The 21,059-nt window shown below is 39.5% G+C and overlaps 2 protein-coding genes across 8 annotated transcripts in view; one reads left to right on the forward strand and one right to left on the reverse strand.

Annotated features, from left to right (window-relative positions):
- Positions 1–5,510, forward strand: part of ralgapa1 (Ral GTPase activating protein catalytic subunit alpha 1) — a 62,480-nt gene extending 56,970 nt beyond the window's left edge. For 6 of the 7 annotated variants that reach the window (XM_027999781.1, XM_027999785.1, XM_027999784.1 and 3 more), the window contains 2 exons: positions 350–474; positions 3,535–5,510. In XM_027999781.1, coding sequence (XP_027855582.1) covers positions 350–474; positions 3,535–3,680 — 271 coding nt within the window. In that variant the 3' untranslated portion in view covers positions 3,681–5,510. Of the gene's footprint in view, positions 1–349; positions 475–1,599; positions 1,629–3,534 lie in introns of all 7 variants that reach the window. The other variant, XM_027999783.1, reaches the window with a different exon arrangement.
- insm2 (insulinoma-associated 2) lies at positions 4,940–7,964 on the reverse strand. The gene has a single exon (XM_027999789.1). The coding sequence runs from the start codon at positions 7,860–7,862 to the stop codon at positions 6,078–6,080; it is 1,785 nt and encodes a 594-aa protein (XP_027855590.1). The 5' UTR covers positions 7,863–7,964; the 3' UTR covers positions 4,940–6,077.
- Positions 7,965–21,059: the final 13,095 nt, after the last annotated feature.

Here is a 21,059-nt window from a genome sequence, read left to right on the forward strand (position 1 = left end):
GTGACATATTGGGGGGTTTGGGGTTTTTGTTATTCACGTTAATTTGCAAGATTGTACATGTTTCGAATACACCCATTAAAGGGAATTTCTTTTACCTTATTTTATTGTATGTATTGGCTTGTGTACATCATGAATTTATTATTTTGCCTCTTAATTTAATGAATGTACATATCTACAACTTGCATTCCTTACTGTAATAAAAAAACTTTTTGCTTTATTTTAGCTGATCCTATTTCTATTGTTACCAAAATCCTCCAACTCCAGCAAAAAAGATTAGGAGAAAAATATAATTTTGGCTTCTTTTACTTGACAACGTTTTGGTGAAGTTTAGCCTTGACTTCGACCTCAGCTATGAGGAGCGAGCCCGATATCTAGAAACCATTGTGCAGCACCACCAGGAGCCAACCATGTTTGAGGATTACGCTGCTCGAGTCTACAGCCCAGCTCCCTGCACTCACCCGCCCTCCGACACAGGTAAGACCAGAAACCCAGTCAGGCGACATTTTAACTCTTCAGTGTTTCTCACCTTTTCCCCCTCAGCGTTTGTGAAACAATTCAGTGAACTGATTTTTGTTTGTTATTATAAAACGTCTTCCGTTTTGGGATCAAAATGTCCCCACTTATGTTGGATTATTAATTTTTCTGAAGTAGAGCACTTCCCCTTCCCACAGCCTGGCAGCTCACAGTCTGAATCCCAGCCACAGTTTTCAATTCAAAGCGGCGCTCGGCCTTTTTCTCTCTCCAGAGCATCTCTGAGGAGTTAGGCAACATCTGATCAGCAATAGAGATTCCAGCCACACACGTGGGAATCATATGCGACTCTTCTGTGAATCTTTACACTGATTCACTGATTTTTAGCAAAACATTAAACTTTTGCTTTGTCCTAAGACGCTCATTTAATTGTAATTATTCACAGTGACTTCTGCATGTAGGCCATTCGTCGTATCAATAACAGGAAGTTACATTTATCTTAAAGTGGTGCAACTTTATTATGCAGGCGTGTTTTAGTGTAGTATTTTTGTTTCAGTGTTAAATGTGTGATTGTGTGTGGGGTTTTCTAAATATCTTCCTGCTCCTCATTTTACCTTCTAATCTGTTTAAAGCATCAATATTTCTTTTTACCAAGATAATCTTAATCAACCTACTTTAAGGCTGAATTACATCTGGCATAACCCAGTTCACCTGTGTCTCGCTCCCCTGAAATATGTGCTCCATAATCAGATGTAATTTGCTCAGTGTTGGTTTGTCAGTACTTTGCTTCAGTTGCAAACTTCAGGGCACAGGATAAGGCACTTTACGTTTCGACTTTTGATGTATAAGTCCAGATATTACACAAAATCATAAGTTTGTGAACAACATCTGGACATTAAAGATCCTGTGCTTTGAAAAACGTCTTTGTCTTTCTGTCCTTTTGAGTTAACCTGCAGTGCCCCTCACCTAGCAGTAAAGTGACGATCTTCTCTTCTTCTGTTTTTGTTTGTTTCATTTCACCAATTCTATTTATTATTTTTTATTCTTTTATGCTGTTATATTTTTTTTCCTCCTTCATTTTTTTCTTTTTTTTGTTTTGTTTTCTTTCTGTTCCCCTCTTTCCTTTAGATCGTTTTGTCTCACTGTATAGCTAAAAGGTAAGCCTGGTTACGTGATTGAAAAGCTTTTCTCTGGTTCGCTCGTCCCTCTGACATTCCAGCCTAACGTTTCTCTCTTCGACTCCTCCACCACGTTGTGTTTTTTTGCCGTTTCTTCCTGTGTGTTTTTGAAATTGTATGCAGGTCTGCATGTTAATAACGGCGGTCTCTGTCTCTTCAAAAGGAGGTTTCACTTTCTGCAACCCGGGTAGTTTGATGTTGCCATAACTTCTGCTAATGTTTGCTCCATGGATTCAGATCCGAACTTGATCCATATTAGACACCAAACTGCTCTGAAGTGAAAGTGAGACTTCCTCCTGTAATGATGAGACATTTTAAGCCCTCCTCTTTGTTCAGTCGCTTGGTGATTTTCATGGTTGTTCTGTTAACCTGAGGCATCACTCTGACCTGGTGAATCTTGACCTCTAACCTTGCTGTTTGCTCCTGTCCTCCTGGTTTTTATGTGATGTCACACTGCTCTTGCGCTCTCTCTATCTCACTCACTCACTCACGTTAGTGCGGGTAAGCAGCCCTCCACTCATACACAAGCTGTCTGAATGTGAACTTTGAACTAACGCTGTATTGATCATGTTTTACTCGTAACGTAAAGTTTAAATAAATCCGGTTTTTGTGTCATAATAGTAAAACAGGTTGTTGGTCTGTGTTTTGTCCTCCTTTGTTGAATGTTTTCAGATTCTTTACTACATATACTTCTGTTTCTTTTTCTTGTCATTCATTCATTTTTGTGTATTTTCTTTCTCCTCTCTCAAAACTCCTTCCTTCTTTCATATTTTCTGTGTCTCTGTTTATGTTTTTCTTACTTTACCTCCTTTGTTTCCCTGAATTACATCTTTCCCACACTTCCTGTCTGCTCTTGTCCTTCTTTTTCCCTTCATTCCACATTGTGATCCATGCCTGTCATTTGCTTTTATCCCAATTCTTATAATCCTCCTACTTTATTTATGTTCTTCCACTCATTTAATTTTTCCTCCATTTTTCTCTTCTGTTTTTTACCTTATGTTACTCAATTTGAATTATATTTTAACCTTACTTTACTTTATCTTTCTTGCTTTCATTTTCTTTTCCCTTCCTTCTTTTGCTTTCTTTCCCTTATGTTGCTTTACATAATTTCCTTTTCTTCCCTTAACTTTAACTTAACCTAATTTGCCCTATTTAATTTTTCCTCACCTTATTTTTCTTTTTGTACTTTATTTGATGTAACTTACTTTCCCCTCCTTCACTTTACTTTTCCTTACTTCCCTTTCCTGTCAGCGTTTCTCTTTTCCATTTTTCTCCCCTCTTCTCTTCGGAAGAGCATAGCGTTTTGTATCTTATGGTCCCTAAACCTGTTGACAGCTTAAACCAGCAGAGGGAGAAGAGCAGAGGCTTAAAGCAGAAGGTCCTTCATGCTGGCTGTGAATGGTATGAACTGGAGATAAAAACTGTAGTCTGACAGCATTTTAATGTTTTTGTAATTAAACCGCAAAAGCTGCAAGTAGTTGAGCAAATTAGCATCAGTAAAATTCATTGGCCATTTATTGTTAATAAAGTATTTCTGTAGTAAAAACGCAGACTGTTGAGCTCCTTCATGGTATTTTTCTTTCTGTCAGCACGTCTTAGGGATTTAGGGAACAAAGATACAAAATGACATTGAGCTTCCAGAGCCTCTGCTGTAGTTTTGTTTGTCTGTCTGGTAGCTGCCTGTCTGTGAGTCGTTTTGCGTCCTTTGTCTGTTGGATTAGTTTGACTGAGAATCTCTGCAGTCTGCCTCAGTCTACCTTTTTTTTGGGATAAGATGTAATTTTCTTGTTCTCCCCTTATCCTGTTTCTGCTCATCCACCCTTCTCCCCGCTCGCCTCACCTACCCTTGCATCAAACTTCTCCTCTTCCTCCCCCAACTCCTCAGGCTCCTGCTTAGAGATGCTTCGGGGAGAAAGTCCGGCTCTTGGGGAGGCCGGGATCGACTCGCCGTCCCCCATGTCTCCTCGAACTAGCAAGACCCGCATGTCGATGAAGCTGCGACGGTCCTCTGGATCCGCCAATAAGACTTGAGTCTCCCCAGTTGATCACTTCATCCTCACGGATATAGCTTAGTGTCGCATCTCACATCCATCAGGGGTGAACAATGGCTGTTTTTCCTGCACTGAACACACACGCACTTACAAATATACATCTGGTATAATCTCACTGTGTAAATCTGCAGCTTTGCTTTCATAAAACACTCACTCCAATGCTGCTGAAAAACTTAAGCTGTGCAGTATTAGATCACACCAACACCATGTGAGGAAGTTATCAAACACCTGTGTTACCAAGACTGCAAAACCGTATTAAAAATTAACTGTGCCACATCATACACTGCTCTGCAAGCAATGCTAGAGAGGACATTTGGTTGGATAAAACGTCAGAGCAAACACATCAGTATATTTGCAGCTAGCTGCAGGAGAAAGTGTTTTTCTTATCGAATACAGACATATTTGTGGAAGTTAGAAAGGTTCAGAAATCACAACCTAGGTCATGCTGTCAACTGTGGACAAGCACTGATATTCATTGCATTTGTTTTGTCTTTTTTTATGTAAATTGTGCTTTCACTCAAACAAAATTGTCAAATGCTGTATTTTTATTTGTCCCTCCAAAAACAAGATTGCTTCTTTTTTTTTTTTGCTTCTTTGACTATAAATATGTATTCTGTATATCTTTACGAGTATAAATATATATATACATATATATATATATTAGATACGTGGATATCTATGAGAGTCTGTACAGTGTGACGAAGCTTGTTGTGTAAATAAGATTACAAGAAAAGCTGCCAAAGCCAAAACTGTAGTTTAACCTCAGAGCATGTGTTTGCTATAAATAAAAACATGGGTCAACACTACAGAATGTTACATTTAACTAGAGCGTTTTTCTTCATCAGTTTGCACTTCATCCTCTGGAAATTTAGAAATGAGCCCGTTTAGTTCACATTGTTAATTAGGGTCTCTCTGGTTTGACTTTCTTTCCACAGACTTCAGCTGGTGTCAGGTTTTACAACTCCAGCATTTCACTTGTTGCTAAATGGGTCCTGATGGAAAAGACAACAAAAACCAGATTGAGAGCCAAAGATGAGAAGAGGTGGACTCATCATTTTAGAATATGTACAGTATATTTTAGCATTAATCCGCTCTCTGTTTAGAGACTTCACAAATCTCCAGATCAAATTAGATGGGCTGATTTGGAGAAAATGTTACTTTGGTTTCCCTTCACATATCCATTGCCCAGTATTAGTTTAGTTTTCTTTTTGCAGTCTCAGCCATATATTTTTATAAAAATAGATGAAGAAATAAATGAAAGGAAAGGGACTGTACTTTTTTTTTTTTTTTTTGATAAAATGCCATTCTTTAATAAGACCGATTAAATGTTTCCTTTGTGTTTTAGAGTTAAGCTTAGTGCTGGTCCCTTTAAATTATTTTTAGAGGTCAAAATACAATTTATTGTTATGAATTCTGCTCCGTCCCAGCACTTAAATCTGCCCATGTCTGCATGCTCATCATCTCTTAATTTGTCCCTTTCTTAATCAATTTCCTGGAAAATAATTTAACAATACTCAGTTTAAAACCTGATAAGCATAAGCCAAAATAAAATAAAACAAATGTTTCTTCTGCGAGATGAGGAAGAAAGTCACATTTAAGTTGAATTACCCGCCGCCTCTGTAGGCTCTGGATGTCCACATGTTGGCAGATGATGTAAAAAGAAACTGCATTTCAGCACTAACTGCATGTTTTCAGCACACACACATGCTCGCAAACTCAGCAAACCTGTAAACAGTGTGGCTGTTTCAAACACAAAATAAAGTGTCAATGTGCAACAATGGACTTAAACAATAAAGGATTTGTACCTGTGGTTCCTGAATGTTTATTGATGTGACAAAAAAAGGTGATCATCAATATGTTTATTGACAGTAGCTTGGAATCAGTTACACAGTGAACGTAGAACATATTAAAATAGATCTGTACAGGCTTCTAGGAGCTTCGGTTGTATTTCTAACTCCATAGTCATTTTTAAAATCAATACTGATATGAATTATGTAGCAATCTGTTGTTACATTGAATGCTTTGTTTCTGTATGAAAATATCATAGAGCTGAAACTTTATCAAAACACGTTACCGTAAATTTTTTTTCTATCAGCTTAATAAGGAATTGCTTCAGAGTCCATACCGGTTTATTGGCTGTTTCAGCACCAAGGACAGCGACCCTCAACTCCATTTAAATTTCTCCACGTAGATTTTAATGCCTTGCATTCATTACAGGATATATAATTGAAGATTACTTTTGTTTACCGTGTTAATCAGAAAAACGGAATTAAGTTTTAAATTAAAGGCACAGGGACAGCTTAGTCCGAATACACAAAACAAAATCTACATTTAAGTTTGGCTCCTGTCATTGATAATCGATCCGTCTGATCATTTTTTATGGTCGTACTGTCATCTGCAGCAGCATCACCTGCCGATTCTCGGTGGGGTGAGACTTGTTGATGTGTCTCGTGAGCCCAGGGGAGCTGAAGAACGTGGACGGACAGTACTTGCACGTGAAGATCTGTTGCTGCTCGCGCTCCCTGCCGCTGCCCTCCTCTCTGTGCGCGTGGAACCCGTCCGCTGCCAGCGCTCCCCCCAGCGTTTCCGCCAGCAGCTCGTCCCTCATCGCGTGCCACACGCGGTGCTTGTCCCGGATTTCCACCGACGGGAACCGCGCGCCGCACAGGTGACACAGGAACACCTGGCCGCTCTGGACACTGCCGGTGTCGCGCGCTTGGCTGTAGGACGATGGGGTTGGTGAAGCGCGCGCTGTCATCTCGTGCGCGGCCAGGTGTTTCTTCAAGTAAGCCTGCCGGCGGAACTTCTTCCCGCAGTAGCGGCACTCGTACAGTTCCTCCTCCACTAAGGACCGGACGAAGGTCAGCGGCTGCTGCTGCTGCTGCTCGCCCGGGGTCAGACGCAGGAGTCCGGACGGAGGGCTGTCCGCGGCTCTCACGTGCTGCTGCAGGTCCGGGTTCCGGTAGTGAGTGGAGGAGGAATCGGGAGTGTCTCGGGTCCGACCGTGGAGCAGCAGCACGCGGGAGCTGTCCAGGTGCTGATTGGTGTGCGCGCGCAGCAACTCATTCTCCTTTCCCTCCAAGTCCACCGGCTGCCGCTCGTGCGTGACGAAGGCTCGTGCCTCCTTTAGCGGCTGGGTCCGGTTCGCGTGACCTTCTATGCCCTGGTTGTTTACCGGACGTGGTTTGTGCCAGCGCCGGTGGGAGGCCAGGTTGGCGGGACAGCTGAAGACCTTGTCGCACTCGGGGCAGCGGTACTCCACGCGCACTATGCGGGAGCATTTGTGCTGCGCGAGGGAGAAGGGGTCGGGGTACTCCTCCTTACAGAGCTGGCAGATAAACTCTCCGAGGGGCTGAGTCCCGGTGGGAGCAGACCTCCTCAGCTCCGGACTCTCCTTCTTGATGCGCAGACCCAGAACCGGAGACGTTGTGACCTCATCCTCGAAGTTCTGTCTCCGGTTCGGTTTGGGTTTCTTCGTCTGCTTAGTGCTGAGTTTGTTCTGGTGGTCCGAATCAAGGTACGAGCGCTTTCTAGTGGCGTTCTCTTGACCCATCAGGGTCAGAGACGGGAACAAGTGCACGTGAGCCAGATTCGGGTCGTTGTGACCATAGGACTGCGCGTGGAGACGGTTGTTGCTGCTGCTGCCGCCGCCGCTTGCGAGCAGCCTCTCGATGGAAGCGGACACGGAGGTCGGTGCGGCGCTCACCAGGAACGGCAGGTCCGGTAGGTCCGGTACCGGGGAGCACGGCTGCTGTTCGCTCTCCACGTGCTGCTCCAGCAGCCTCGTTCCCACTGGTTTGACTGGACTACAGGACTTGTTTATGGTCGGTTCGTGTGGAGGTGGAGGTGGGTAGAAACAGGGGAAGTCACCGTCCACACTCAGAACGTCCACCTCGGTCTCCGGTAACTGTGCGCGCCGGTCAGCTTCCGCCTCCACCGCGGGCTCCACGTGGGGACTCCACGCCTCCCTGCCCGGATCCTCGCGGAGTTCCAGCGATGCTCCACCTGGACGGTGATTCAAGAGTCCCACTGAACCGTAGCTCTCAGCCTGCGCGCGACTCCGGTCACAGCTGGGCGCTTCAGGTGTGCCGGTGCCGTCGCTTCGTGCGCGGTAAGTCGCCGAACCTCGGCGGTTCCGCTTTACCAAGAATCCTCGAGGCATCGTGATGATGGCGAGGATGTTGCGAAAGAACAGCTCGTGTGTGGAGGCTGACTTTGAAGTGCAGCTTTGAAGTGAAGAGAGGGAGGGATGGAGAGGCGCGCGCAGGTTGGATGAGCGCACGAGAGAGAGCGAGAAAACAATGTTTTTCTGTCACTAATTAGTTAAAACTTTGGAGACAGCGTCATAAATCTAGCTTTAGAGAATGAATTAAAGGGATTTTTCACCCCATACTAAGATCAGTGAGTCATAAAGGTGTTTAAATGACTCAAATATATAAATAAATAAACATGTCGGATAGAAAACGCAACTTTTTGACATTTCGGGACAGTGATTTCTGATAATTTAGAGAAAAAATAATATTACATAAGACCAATGAGAAACATATTTAAAACAAAAATGTCAGTCTGAAGAAAATCTGCGGCTGAGCTGATGGTGGCTCTGGTTTCCCTCTTCCTCTTCCCAATACTGCGTAAATTATCTGTAGCGTTTCGGTCAGGTGAGTTTCATGGCCAATCTATCACGGCGATATGATATTGATTAATCTGGTATTGATACTTTTGGAATCCTGGGCATGATGTACCAAATCCTGCTGAAAATGACATCACCATGTCCAAAGGACTTGTCAGAAGGAGAAAACGTGAATTACTTTGGACAGTAAAATAAAGTGGAGCAACACCAAGAGATGACATGGCACCATAAAATCATCTGAGCCTGTGGAAACTTTCGTCTGGACTTCAGTTGGCTGGATTGCAAAATTTTCTATAAAGAAGACTTTAAACCATTTGACAAACGTCCAGTAACACATCTGGTTCAGGAGATGATCAACACAAACACTGCAACAGTTTTGTGTGTGTGTGCGCGCGCGCATGAGTGTGTATGGTCGCTCTTGAAGTGCCAACTACAGCCAATCAGCTTGCAAATCTCCACCAAACTGTTTCACTCCCCATATTGCTGCTCATCCATATAGCTGGTGTCTTCTCTTCTTAACCACAGTTTTTCCTTCCACTCAACTTTATAGTAATTAAAGCACCTTTAAAACTGCTAGCTTGTTTAGCCATTACCTTATGTTGTAGACCCTCCTTGTTAAGGATGTCAACAACTTTCTGCCTGATAAAGTCAACAATCTTCCCCTATAATTATGCTGAGTGTAACTTATGTGTAATAAAAAAATCATTTTTATTATTATTGCTGTTGTAGTATTTTGAAGAACACGACTTAGCTGTAAGCCATAATCATTGTCAATCAACGAGTGTAAGGCGTCCATGTAATTAGAATTGTATTACCAAAATAGATATAAATTTAAAATTGTTGTTTCTGGAGCAAATATATCATTTAAAATCACTGTTTTGCTTCTGATTTTGCTTTTTGACTCGAAATTTTCAGGGTAGACTTAAACAAGAATACTGAGTAAGATAAGTAACAGATTTAATGGGGGCTGTGTTCAACTTGGCGGATGTTCTGCTGTTATTCACGTTTCCTGCATTGAGTTCTCACTCATGCGTCTAATTTGTCATTCACTGCGCTTTCTTTTCCTATTCATGTCTTTTCCCGGGGTGTTTTATGACCATACTGGTTTTATTTTGCCCGTCTTACCATTGGGAGCTGTTCCAAGGTTTTGGGCTTGCCTGCTACCAATCAAGAGAAAAAACGGAACCAATTCTTTGTGTAGTTCAGTGTGCAAATAGAAACGGCTCCCATGGGACTCGGATCCCGATCTTATCTCTTTTAATACCACTAATGACCGTTTCTGTGCCGCTGATGTGTGACAACACCGTGGGCATTGCTTTCCTCCTGAATGAGTCCCCCGAGAATCTGCTGTAGCTGATAAGAGATCGGTGCTTCTTGTCCGTCATCCAGCCCTCCGGGCTTTGGGGCCCCTCTGCGGGCCGGGCCAGGAGCTCTGCAACCCGGCCAGACGTGGGTCGGTGCCTGGAAGTATAGGGCCGCCTGGGGAATAGAGGTAGAGAGAGATGAGGATGGAGGAAAAGAGTCCCGCAGTAAACAACTAATTAAACCTCTACCGCTAAAATATTGAAAGTAAATGAATACATTTTTAAAAAGCAGTTGAGAACAAGCATGATCAAGTATAAAGTTGAAAAGAAAGAACCATACGACACTAACAGTATTTTTCAAAATACAGAAATATGTGAGCCCATATTTCTAAAAGATGAGACTCTACAACTCTTTTTTTTTATGCCTGCATATAAAATTAGATTTCAGAAATTATTTTCAGCTATTTCCAAAAAAATTTCTTATTCTTATTTTTCCAATGTCCTTTTAAAAAATCGTTGATGTCTCTGCCTGAAGTGGAGGAGTTCAATCTTCTTCAGCCTGTTGAAGAGGGAGATTAATTTAGATTGGAGCTTTTTTGCAGGAGGATGAGGGGAAAGACAAACCTCTCAGTTTATTATTGAAACCCATTTTCAGGATAGGTTTAGGGATCTGAGCAGACGTATGAGCCACTTCAGGGAGAAAAATAATTTATTTAAAATAAAAATAAAAACAAAACTCAGCATGATGCTACCACCAAGCAGGTTTTCTCCAAGCATAATATTTCATTGGATCACAGAATCTTCTTCCTCATATCCTGGGAAAACTGCACTGGAAATTTCTTAAGAGTATTAAAATATGAACTTTTAAAACCAAATTTTAACACATTTGTTCTGGTGATCTGAAAAAGCACAAGCAATCAAAAACAATGTAAAGAATCTTTTGAAAGAGCTTTGCGACGCCTATTTTTCTGTAGCTGAAGTTGCAAATCTTAAAATATCTGACTTTAATAGTGACAAAATAGCTTTAAAATGAATTATTTTACATATCAAAACATTTATTCATGAAAAACTTTGGGCTTAGATTTCAGCTACAGTTAGCTGTTTGCCTCTGACCAGATTCAATGCTAACTTTACTGATCAAATGTTTGCATGGTAGGCAGTAAACATTATTTCAACAATGACAACATGACAAAAACATTCAAATAATATTCCAAGACTTACAAATAATTATTTTCTTACACACCTACAACAAAGGAATGTTTTTTTTTGTATTAATTCAAAGTAAATGAGGAATGGAAATATTATAACAGCAGAGTGATTTGTGAATCACAATATCAGTTTTTCAGCATTGAAAAAAATCTATATTATCCCTTAAAATTCTGTAAACTATCTGATTCAGAGAACCACTGCTGGTCAGGATGTGGAAACACCAATCATGCATTATTCTACACTCAGTGTCACATATTGACAGAGTGAATGCAAGATTTTAAATTAAAATAAAATAAATGTTGAATGTGCCTCCACCATAAAGCCAAAATCAGTGGAGGCCTGCATTCCTGTCTCCACATCAGATCTCTGAAGCTCAGTTAAAATGACCGCTGGGTTTTTGATACCCCGTCTCTCAAAATGTTAATTTAATCTGGCCAGATCCAGTTCTTCGTCTTTGGATCAGAAGTTTATTATCTGAGGATGACTGAGAGAACAATGCTTTAGAGCGGCGTTTCCCAATTCCGGTCCTCAGGCCTCCCTGCCCTGCATGTTTTAGGTGTTTCCCTTCTGCTACACACCTGGATTGAATATATGTGTGATCAACAGGTTTCTGCAGCACTTGATGGTCATGCAATCATTTGAATCAGCTGCTCTGGAATAGAGGCACATCTAAAACATGCAAGGCAGGGAGGCCTAAGGACCGGAATTGGGAAACGCTGCTTTAGAGCACAGGCGTCAAACTCCAGGCCTCAACAGCCGCTGTCCTGCAGTTTTTAGATGTGCCACAGGTACAAAACACTGGAATGAAATGGCTTAATTACCTCCTCCTTGTGTAGATCAGTTCTCCAGAGCCTTGCTAATGACCTAATTATTCTATTCAGGTGTGGTGCAGCAGAGGCACAGCTAAAAGTTGCAGGACAGTGGGCCTTGAGGACTGGAGTTTGACACCCCTGATTTAGAGGAATCTCCAGTGAAGCAAAACACAGTTTCTCTTAGTTCTGCAGGTGGTTCCTTTAATTATGACTTCTTTCATAGAAAGTCCTCATGAAATAGTTTGAAGTTTGTGGTTTTAATTTGACAAAATGATACGATTCAACAGGTATGAAGCTTCTGTAAGCCACTGAATGCTTCACATCGTTTGTGCCTAAAATTCAACCTTTATCTGGAGGTTTTCTACCACATCACCGATGACATGATGGTGATGTTTCTTCTGCTGCAAGAAGATTGAGAAAATCTTTATCTTAGTGCAACACCAATGCACACCTAAAGGAGTCAGATCACATCATGAGACGAAAGGGCGAGGTGGGAGTCAGGGCTGAAATAACATGAAGCAGACAGCTTTCAGTCATCTGAAGATGGGCTAAATTCTCTCAGTCAATCTCCTGTAAAAATATAAATCGATTCAGTGTGTAGAGGCTGCTGGCTTTAGGACATGGAGAGTGTGTGTGTGAATGTGTGTCTTTAGTTTGCATGGTATCGGTGGGCAGTGAGCTGGATAATTCCCCAGACTGCTGGAAATGACTCTATTGATCTGTGCTTCTCAGTCACAATCTTCTAAGGACTGCAGCTTGAACAGCCGGTCCATCCGTCTGTCTGGAATAACCTGGACCTTCCAGCCCGACTATACGTACCGGGAAGTCTTCTGATCAGTTTTCAGCCATTCTTTAATATCTGTTTATTATTTTTAACAACGTTTCTCTCGTATTTTGTTTGCGATGGATCGACTGTTTTCAAAGTTACGCTTTGCAAATCTCAGATGTGCTGCAATTTTGATTTTAGATCATCTGGAAACCCTTTGCAAATAAGCAGTGTTTGTTCAGGCTTTTTTTAGATTTACTATTATGAGCTGCAACATTTTATATTTTATAAGTTACATGGTCAACTTCAGGGCTGTAAGGGGATCCTGTGGCTGAAAAATAAGACCAAATCATCACCGATCTGCTACTGTGACTGACATTTGCTGTGGTTTTCTATGGCCTTGTGCATTATGGTCAAATTGGTCCCATCTGTCCAAAGAACATTTTTTCTAGGCCTTGCTGGCATTTTTCCTCTGACAAAGACAAGATTTTCTAATTCACTGCTTTACAAACAAGCCACACATGTTCATTCTTTTTCTTACTTTTCTGTTACGGATGTTAGCATTGGGGATGCCAGCTGAGGCCTGTAGAGTCTGAGATGAAGGTTTTTCCTTTCTACATGGCATGGTCTGATCTTGCATTGAATTTCTGCATTGTGCATTACTGGGAAGACTGGCAGGTTAAATGTTTTCCATTTACTAATCTTTCTCTATGGTCAATAATAGATTGCAAATAGTTTGGAAATCCTCAGCAACGGCTGCTTCTCTAAATTCCTTGCTGATGTCTTTCCACTATTGTCCAGAGCAAAAAATTGCTAATAATATTACATTTTTTAAGTAGCACCTGGTTACTATTTTCAATCCTGAATATTGGTACCATTTACCAAATGGCATTATTGGTTTTAATGGAAAAAAATTACGTTGTTTTTCTCATTTAAAAAAAACCCCAACATGCCTTAATAATTTAAAGGCCTCTCTTTCTTACAATAAGACAAATAAAATTCAAATTCCGATTTCGAATGGAAAGCTTTTTAATTTTTTTATTTAGAAACAAACTCTTAAAAATCGATTTTTATAGCTCGGTCTGTTTGCAGGGTTCAGGTTTTTGACTCTCCTCAGAAAACTGATTACTTGTCGCCATCTAGTGGTGAAATTTTACTACAACTCATTTCCCCCTTATCTGTTCTGTCAGATCTTTGAATTTTTGAGTCACGTTCTGGTGAGAAATAGAAATAACCTGCTAACAATCTTTACAATGTTTTGTACACTTACATGGTGTGATCAGCCAGCTGATTGACCTTTGCTTCATCAGATCAGGTAAGTTCAGTTTCTTCAAGGTCAGACCTGATGTCAACAGCAACTCAAGCAGATATGTTTCCAATTTGTACAAAGCAGATAGTTTGTTGTCATTGCAAATCAGGTTGCGGGCATCACTTGCTTCTCAAGCATTCTTGTACTTTCTACTTCCTGGAGTATAAATTCCAGGAAGTAGAAAGTATTTGGTATAGATTAGTATAGATACCAAATAATGTTCATTATTTGGTATCTATGATGCCTGAACACATTGTATGTGTTGCGTAGTGGTTGATCAGTTGTGCTAGACCTTTTTATTGTGTAGGAATAATCAGTCTCAATAAAAATGTATTATTTTATTTTATTAAATAATATAAATAAAATTCATATTATTTAATAATTCAGATTATTAAATAATATGAATATATGTTCACAGAGTTTATATTGCAATAATTCAAAACACACATGCAGATTTTTTTACTCTTTAATCAATAGTTAAAGGAAACGTTTCAGGCACTTCAGTTCTCACGTGAAGATGAAAGTCAGCACCTTAACGAACACCAGAGCACGACGTTGATCCTCTTCTTAGGCAAGAAGAGGATCACCAGGCTCTTCTTGCATTACTCAGTAGTTTCGTCTCTCTTGCATAAATCCATCGTGGTTGTTTTGGGAAGCCCAAAATATTTTCAAAAATTGCCTAATGTCTGATTAACATTTAGTAAACAGGAAGTTGTCTGAATGCGTCCAGTAGTCAGGGTAATTAGGAAGAGGTGCTGTGAGTTTCCAGACCAAATTTAAAGACTTAAAGCTGAATCATAAAGATTTGGAAGGGATTACTTTTACAGCTGTGATTATAATTTGCTGTAAACAAAAGTAAAAATTAACCTGACTGCATTTTTTTTTTCTGACATTCCCTAATGGCTGAATATATGAAAAATCTTAATTAGAGAATTGATTAAAAATTGTAGAAGATTTTAAAATCGAGTGGTTAAAAGATACATACATATATATATATATATATATATATATATATATATACACACATTGTTGTCTAAAATAGAAATATCCAGACAGGAGAGGAAGTGAGTCATGTGTCTCTAAGGTAGAGCGCCTGAATGAGGAATCAGAGAATCTGCCTGTGAAGTCCACCAACAGGCCCAGGAAGTGGAAAAACAGGTAAAGAAACAGGTGAGAAGGCTGATCCAACCTCCCTGTCACACTTCATTTTTAATGAGTCACTGTTCACTTTGACCCTTGTGTTATCAAAGTGTGTGGCTGAGTGATTCATCACGAATCAGCTGGTGTTGTGCACGTTGTGCAGAATCCCCAGGGATTCCCACTGACACAGACATGTTCCACAGGTTTGTGAATGATCTTACAAATATTTAACAGATGCTTTTCTTTCTTAAGAGGTGAGAGATAAACCACTCAGACACGTCTTGAGTCGGACCTTGCAGTATCATTTCAAAGTGACTCCTGAATGACTCAGGATTTCATTTTTCTTCTACAGCTTCAGTCGGACGTTTTTATCCACTTACTATTAGCTCGATTATTCATTTTGGGTTTTCACTGTATGTGATTTATTTAAACTTTTTTCTTTTCCACTCAGATTAGTAACAACTTTTGACTGCAATGATTTCTTACAAACACAAGGATAAGAGTCTTGTGTTTGAACATATTCTCCTTACAGCAAGTTAAGAAACTTCTGGCATAATCCTGTCTGGTTTTTTTGATCACTATTCTTGGAGGTTTTACTTAAACTGGTTGCTCTCATGGCATGCATCTGGTGTTTGAAAAGAGTCCACACATTTTCAATAGATTTGAGGTACAAAACGTCCATTCCAAATGTTTGCATGCTTTATATTATTAATATTAATGCATTTTATTTAAAAGCACTTTTCAAACAACTCCAGTTAAAAGCAACATAAGAACAATAAACCAACAAACCTTCAGCAACTTGCATAAATTAAACACTACAGAGAATATACAGATTTAGAATGAGGTAATTCTCTTGTTTTTATTTTTTCTATGAACTGGCAGTGATGCCCCACAGCATGATGCAGCAACCACCGTGCTTGAGAGCTGCATCAGTATACTTAGGGTTAAAAACCTCACTTGACTGATTTTGTCGTTGTGGGTCAAATCTTGCTCAATCTTGTCCCACAAAATTTTGTCCAGATGTATTTTGTTTTTCCATATCAGAAGCTGCTAACTTCAGTTGAGTTGTTGATTGTTGAGCATTTGCCTCTTTGCTGGAAAGTCTTGTCTGAGTCTGTGGTGATAATCAATCAAAGCATCTTGGTTTCTTAAAGTTAAAAGATGTTCTATAATTTTATAATTTTCAGTGCCACTTTTTCTGGAGAAATTTCTTGAGATAAATAGTTTAACTGGTTCATCTGATGCCTGAGGGTTAAATATTTGTGGCTTAATCTCCTGGAACTAATAAAACAGAAACAATTAGTACAAGTCGAATCCCGGACTGCACCTTTTTTCTTCGGGCAACTTTTCTCATTTGCATGCACTGTATCTCACAATCAGATGGTTTTTTTGTATTATTGCCAGCTGATTTTTTTTTTACCCACATTAAACTCTCCAAATATTAATAATCCCATAAACTCAGGTTGCACAAACAAATATCCGTAAAAAAACAAAACACACCTCATCACACACATAAATCCAGCTAAATGCAGGTTTCCCTTCCCTGCTCATTTTGAATGTTTTCATCATGTTGGAGTTTTTCCTGTGCTGTTTCAAATGCTGGTTTCCAGTCACTGGTCTCATATGACTGGCCTCCAGTTCAGCTAAAATGGTGACACTCATTCTTAGAATGTTTGGAGAAAGCCAAACTAAAACTCCCAGACAGCTAAACCTGGAAGTATCTGATTTGCTCTCCAAAGCACTTTTTAAAAAATGCATTAAAAGAAATGGGATAAGTTGTGGGATAAAGTCGACCCTTTGTTTTCTTTCATAGTGGAGTGGCCGCGTTTCTTGCATCCTGCCTTGTGAATTCCTCTGTGCAAGTCTCTGCCTTTTCTTAACGTCCTGCCAACCAGCTGTTATGTGACCATAAACAAAAAAAGTGCTGAGAGTGAGGCCTGAGCTTCCTGGTTTGACTGGTCGCTCAAATGAACAATAGGAAGCTTGGAGTTTCCCCGTTAGGCCCACAGAACATCATGTTCAAGCTGTTATTTGTTTTGCAAAAAGGGATCGGTCGCAACCTTGTGGAGTCTTGCAAGCCTAATCAAGAATTTCAAGTCCTGCAAGAGACTATTAGGGGTTCTTATTCATGAAATGAAAATAACCTGAGTATTTGTAACCTTCGATTTGAGCTACTGAAGTACTTTAGATCACGCGCAGCAATGATTTATTCTGGAGGTTTTCTTGTGGTTTTCATTGGCCTTTAAAACGTTTACTACTTTCTACCTCTTCAGCACAAACTGCTTGCAGTTTGGCGTGTGGTCAGCATCCGCGGGTGTAAGGGGGGAAACTCCACTGCTCGTCTGTAGCCTCACTCATCACACTGCACAGCAAACATCGTCTGAAATAACACTCTAACCTTTAGAAGAAACTCCCATGCAGCCCCCCAGGGCCTGCAGTCCGGCCCACCGTTTCCAGCAGAGCTGCTGAGCAACACTTGTTGAATTATTTATGAGGGCTTTGCAGATAAAGGTGCAGTTATAATACTTTCCAGCCTCCTGTCTCTCATCAAAAGAGAAACTGTTTCCCTTCCTGTAGCATGTCGATATTCAAGAGTGACACTTTTTAACAGTTTGCACCAAACCAATTTGCAAATAATGGCATGCAAATGAAATACAGCTTCTTTAGGTGTTGCTTTTGCCTGCAGGGTCAATAGTTTTAGAAAGAAAACTTGCCTTGCAGCAGATAAATTCTGCACGTTAGACAAAAGTAGCTAAGATACCAGGGACTCAAATAAACACAAAACAGTTTTATCAGCTTCTTCAAAACTAGAATATTACAAAAAAAAAAACTTGTTTGTAATACAGAAATATTTTACTTCTGACAGAAAAGGTTCAAAAGGAGGGCTAGCTGAAACTGAAAGGACTCATTGCTGTTCACAGAGTCATGCATCCATAGTTTTTAAAAAGGTTTTATTGGCTCTAGTGGCCTTTATTTGATAGTTAATTGACAGGAAAGAGGGTGATGAGAGAAGGGGAAAGCATGCAGGAAAGGTCAGCAGACCAGGAATCGAACTTGCGACAAGACTAAGGCCTCCATATATGGGTTGTGCTTAACCCCTGTGCCACCACAGCACACCATGCATCCATACTTACATATTAGTGGAAAGTTGAGTTAAAGGAAAACATTTATTAAAGCAGCATGAATAAATGCTGCCTTTGCCACCACACACAAACATGTTGCATTCCTTGAGGTGAGTCTCTCCTTAACCACAGACAACTTCACAAGTACCTCACCTAAAGAGGAAAAGGGTTTGCAGTCAGTGGTACAAAGAAAAACTCATTTTAATATTAAGCTCTCGCAATCTATTACAGATCCAAGTTGCTTTTCTGTGAGCCAAGATTGTTGCAATAAAATCCTTTTGTATCTTCTGTAATGGTCAAATTATCTGAGAAATTGAGCTTTTCGCTTTTATTACTATGAGCTAAGTTAGCAGAAATAAAGCTTTTCCACCATCACCTCTCTCCATTTATTTGTATTTACCCACCAGGTTATATCTACAGTCAGGGGCGATTCTAGGTGCTTAGCCCCCAGCAGGTCTAAGACCCATCAGAAGATATTTGTTGGTGCGGTTTTCTAAATCTAACTGCTTATTTACATACATTCACACACAAAATTAAGAGACATGTTGTCAGTAATTCACAGAACAAAAGAACAATGTTCATTTTACTCAAACATATACTTATAAAGAGTAAAATCAGAGAAACTTTACATTTTTCCCAGAGGTGTATAAACTCAGTCTGGAACAGAATCTCTAGACCACATCATACCTGCCAACATCTGCTAACATTAATGAGACACAAGCAGCTGTGGAGTGACACAGTCCTAGTGGGGTCTGCTCCCCTGGAAATTAAAATAAAATCTACTTAAAACTATGCATTTCCAGTCATTTGAAGAACATTTTACTAAATTCATAGGATTAATAAACCTAAAACCAGTTTCTTATCAAGGTTCAGGTTAATGACTATTGAAAATGAGTCATTAACCTGAACTTTATTTGAAAATCTTACTAAGAAAAATTGCATTATCCTTATTTTTATCTGAACGTTTTGCGGCTGTTGGGCTTTTTTCTTTAAACAAGAATGAATGTCCATCTATGGAAAAGTAGACATGATGAGTCGGGGTTTTACTATTTCAGTTCACAGTTCATGATGTGGGCCTATCATAGTTTCAGTACCAAACACCTTTCTGTTCACACAGAAACAGCCTAACATTCTGCACTGTTCTTTAGTTTTACCTTATTTAAGTGACTCCAGAGAGATTTGGGGAATTAATTACAAAACATTCAGTCCTTATTCAAAGGAATGTCAGCAAAAGACAAAGTTCATTTATATTCTGATGCCCCAAATTGTAATAATTTTGTGCCAGGCTTGATGTGTTTTACAATGGACATTGTTTTTAATTTTGTAAATAATATAACAAATCCTGCCATGCTAAGTCCTGAATACATGCTCAGAAGTTAATTTAATAGCTAATACATGTGATATTAGGATGCAAAATTATGAACAAGACTTTCTTGGCCTTGACATGGTTATCATGACAAAGCGTTTTACTCTTCAACTATAATCACAATAAATAACGTCTTCGCAGACTTCCTGCAAGCTCTAGTAAGTTACATTTCTGGACCACTATCACATGAATTATAAAAAACAAGACAATATATTTAATGTGTAACTTTATGTTACAGCTTAAGCAGGTAAAAAAAAAATAAAAACACCACCTTGTCAGCTTATTTAGGTGTTTTCCAGACATGTGACTCAGCTGCTAGAGGTGAGTAACTCCCTTTCAATACCTTCAAACAGTGAGTCTCATATTTATTCATGGTGGGTTCCAGGTTGAAATTACACTTTTAAAGCCCAGCCTCTTTAATTACACACTTTCCTGTGAAATTGGGGCAGGTGGACTAAAATATATATATATATTTAAATTATTTTATTTGAACATTGGTTTCCCTACATCATAGGGTCTGTGGTTTCGTCACAGTGTCATAACACCCAGACTGACAGTCAGTGTTTGTGCTGACCCTTAAAAAAATTTAAAAAAGTGATTTGTGGACCTTTTAAGTCTCATCATCGACCAAGATCACCTCTTTGTAATCCATGTTTAAACAGTTGTGCATTTTAAATCTGAAAAGAAATAAAACTTGCACTGTATTAAATTAACTGTCCATCAAAATTCTTGCTGCTGTAGAGTCATATGAACCACCTTGCATGATTTATACAGGTACATTTTTACTCCAATGTATTGGAGTAACATAAAATGTTGATTTATTTCAGTAATTCAATGCAAAAAGTTACATTTATGTTATATACATGCGTGACGCAGAGAAGGATTTGTCTTATGAGAGGTTGCTCATTTTGATGAGTACAGATTACAACAAATGGAAACACAAAATGTAGTTTCTGTCAAAAAGCCGTGAATTAAGCAATCTGGACTTCCTTAACACTTCAGTAGAGTGACAGGCATTGCAGTGATGCATTATTTCCAGCCACAGGAACCAGAACATGAGTGTGTTTTGTACAGTACATGGACTTTGCAATAAGCAGACATTTGTGTATTAAAAATCCCTTAGGTTGTTCTATCAATTTTGGGTTTTCATTACCTGATAATTACATAAATCAAGAGACATAAACACTAACATATCACTTAAAGTGAAGATCATCTTTGAGATTCACCTTTTAAAATGAATTACTGAATTAGATAAACTTTAATATTCTAATTTACTGAGAGTCACTTGTATAAATACTATGGGGAAAAACAGAGGGAATGCTATTCTGTTAAAATAATCAACTGTTTCCTTAAAGATTGTATGGTATTAAATTAAAGTTCCCATTAAAAATACACTGAAACAAAGTAAATATTAACTTAATTAATATGGATAAACACGAAAAAGTTTCTATAGTTTATGGAATAACAGATGTTTTTGATGAATAAAAGGTGTTTATATTTATGTAATTGAAAGATATTGGATTAGAATTAAATATTCTAATTTATGTCTATGCAACTGCATATTGCAGGACTTGTGGTAAAGCAGGACTTTTTCTTAGCATGTTTTAAAAAGAGTTTGGTTTTTAGCTCCATCATTCTGAGCTTCTATTTGATACTGATAGAAAAAAAATCATATAGAATGACTTTGCAATATTTTTAGAG

Source organism: Xiphophorus couchianus, chromosome 19 (genome assembly GCF_001444195.1).
Source record: "Xiphophorus couchianus chromosome 19, X_couchianus-1.0, whole genome shotgun sequence".
Taxonomy (NCBI): domain Eukaryota; kingdom Metazoa; phylum Chordata; class Actinopteri; order Cyprinodontiformes; family Poeciliidae; genus Xiphophorus; species Xiphophorus couchianus.

Coding starts and splice junctions, on each gene's coding strand:
- insm2 (XM_027999789.1), bottom strand. CDS start 7,862: ATGCCTCGAGGATTCTTGGTAAAGCGGAACCGCCGAGGTTCGGCGACT.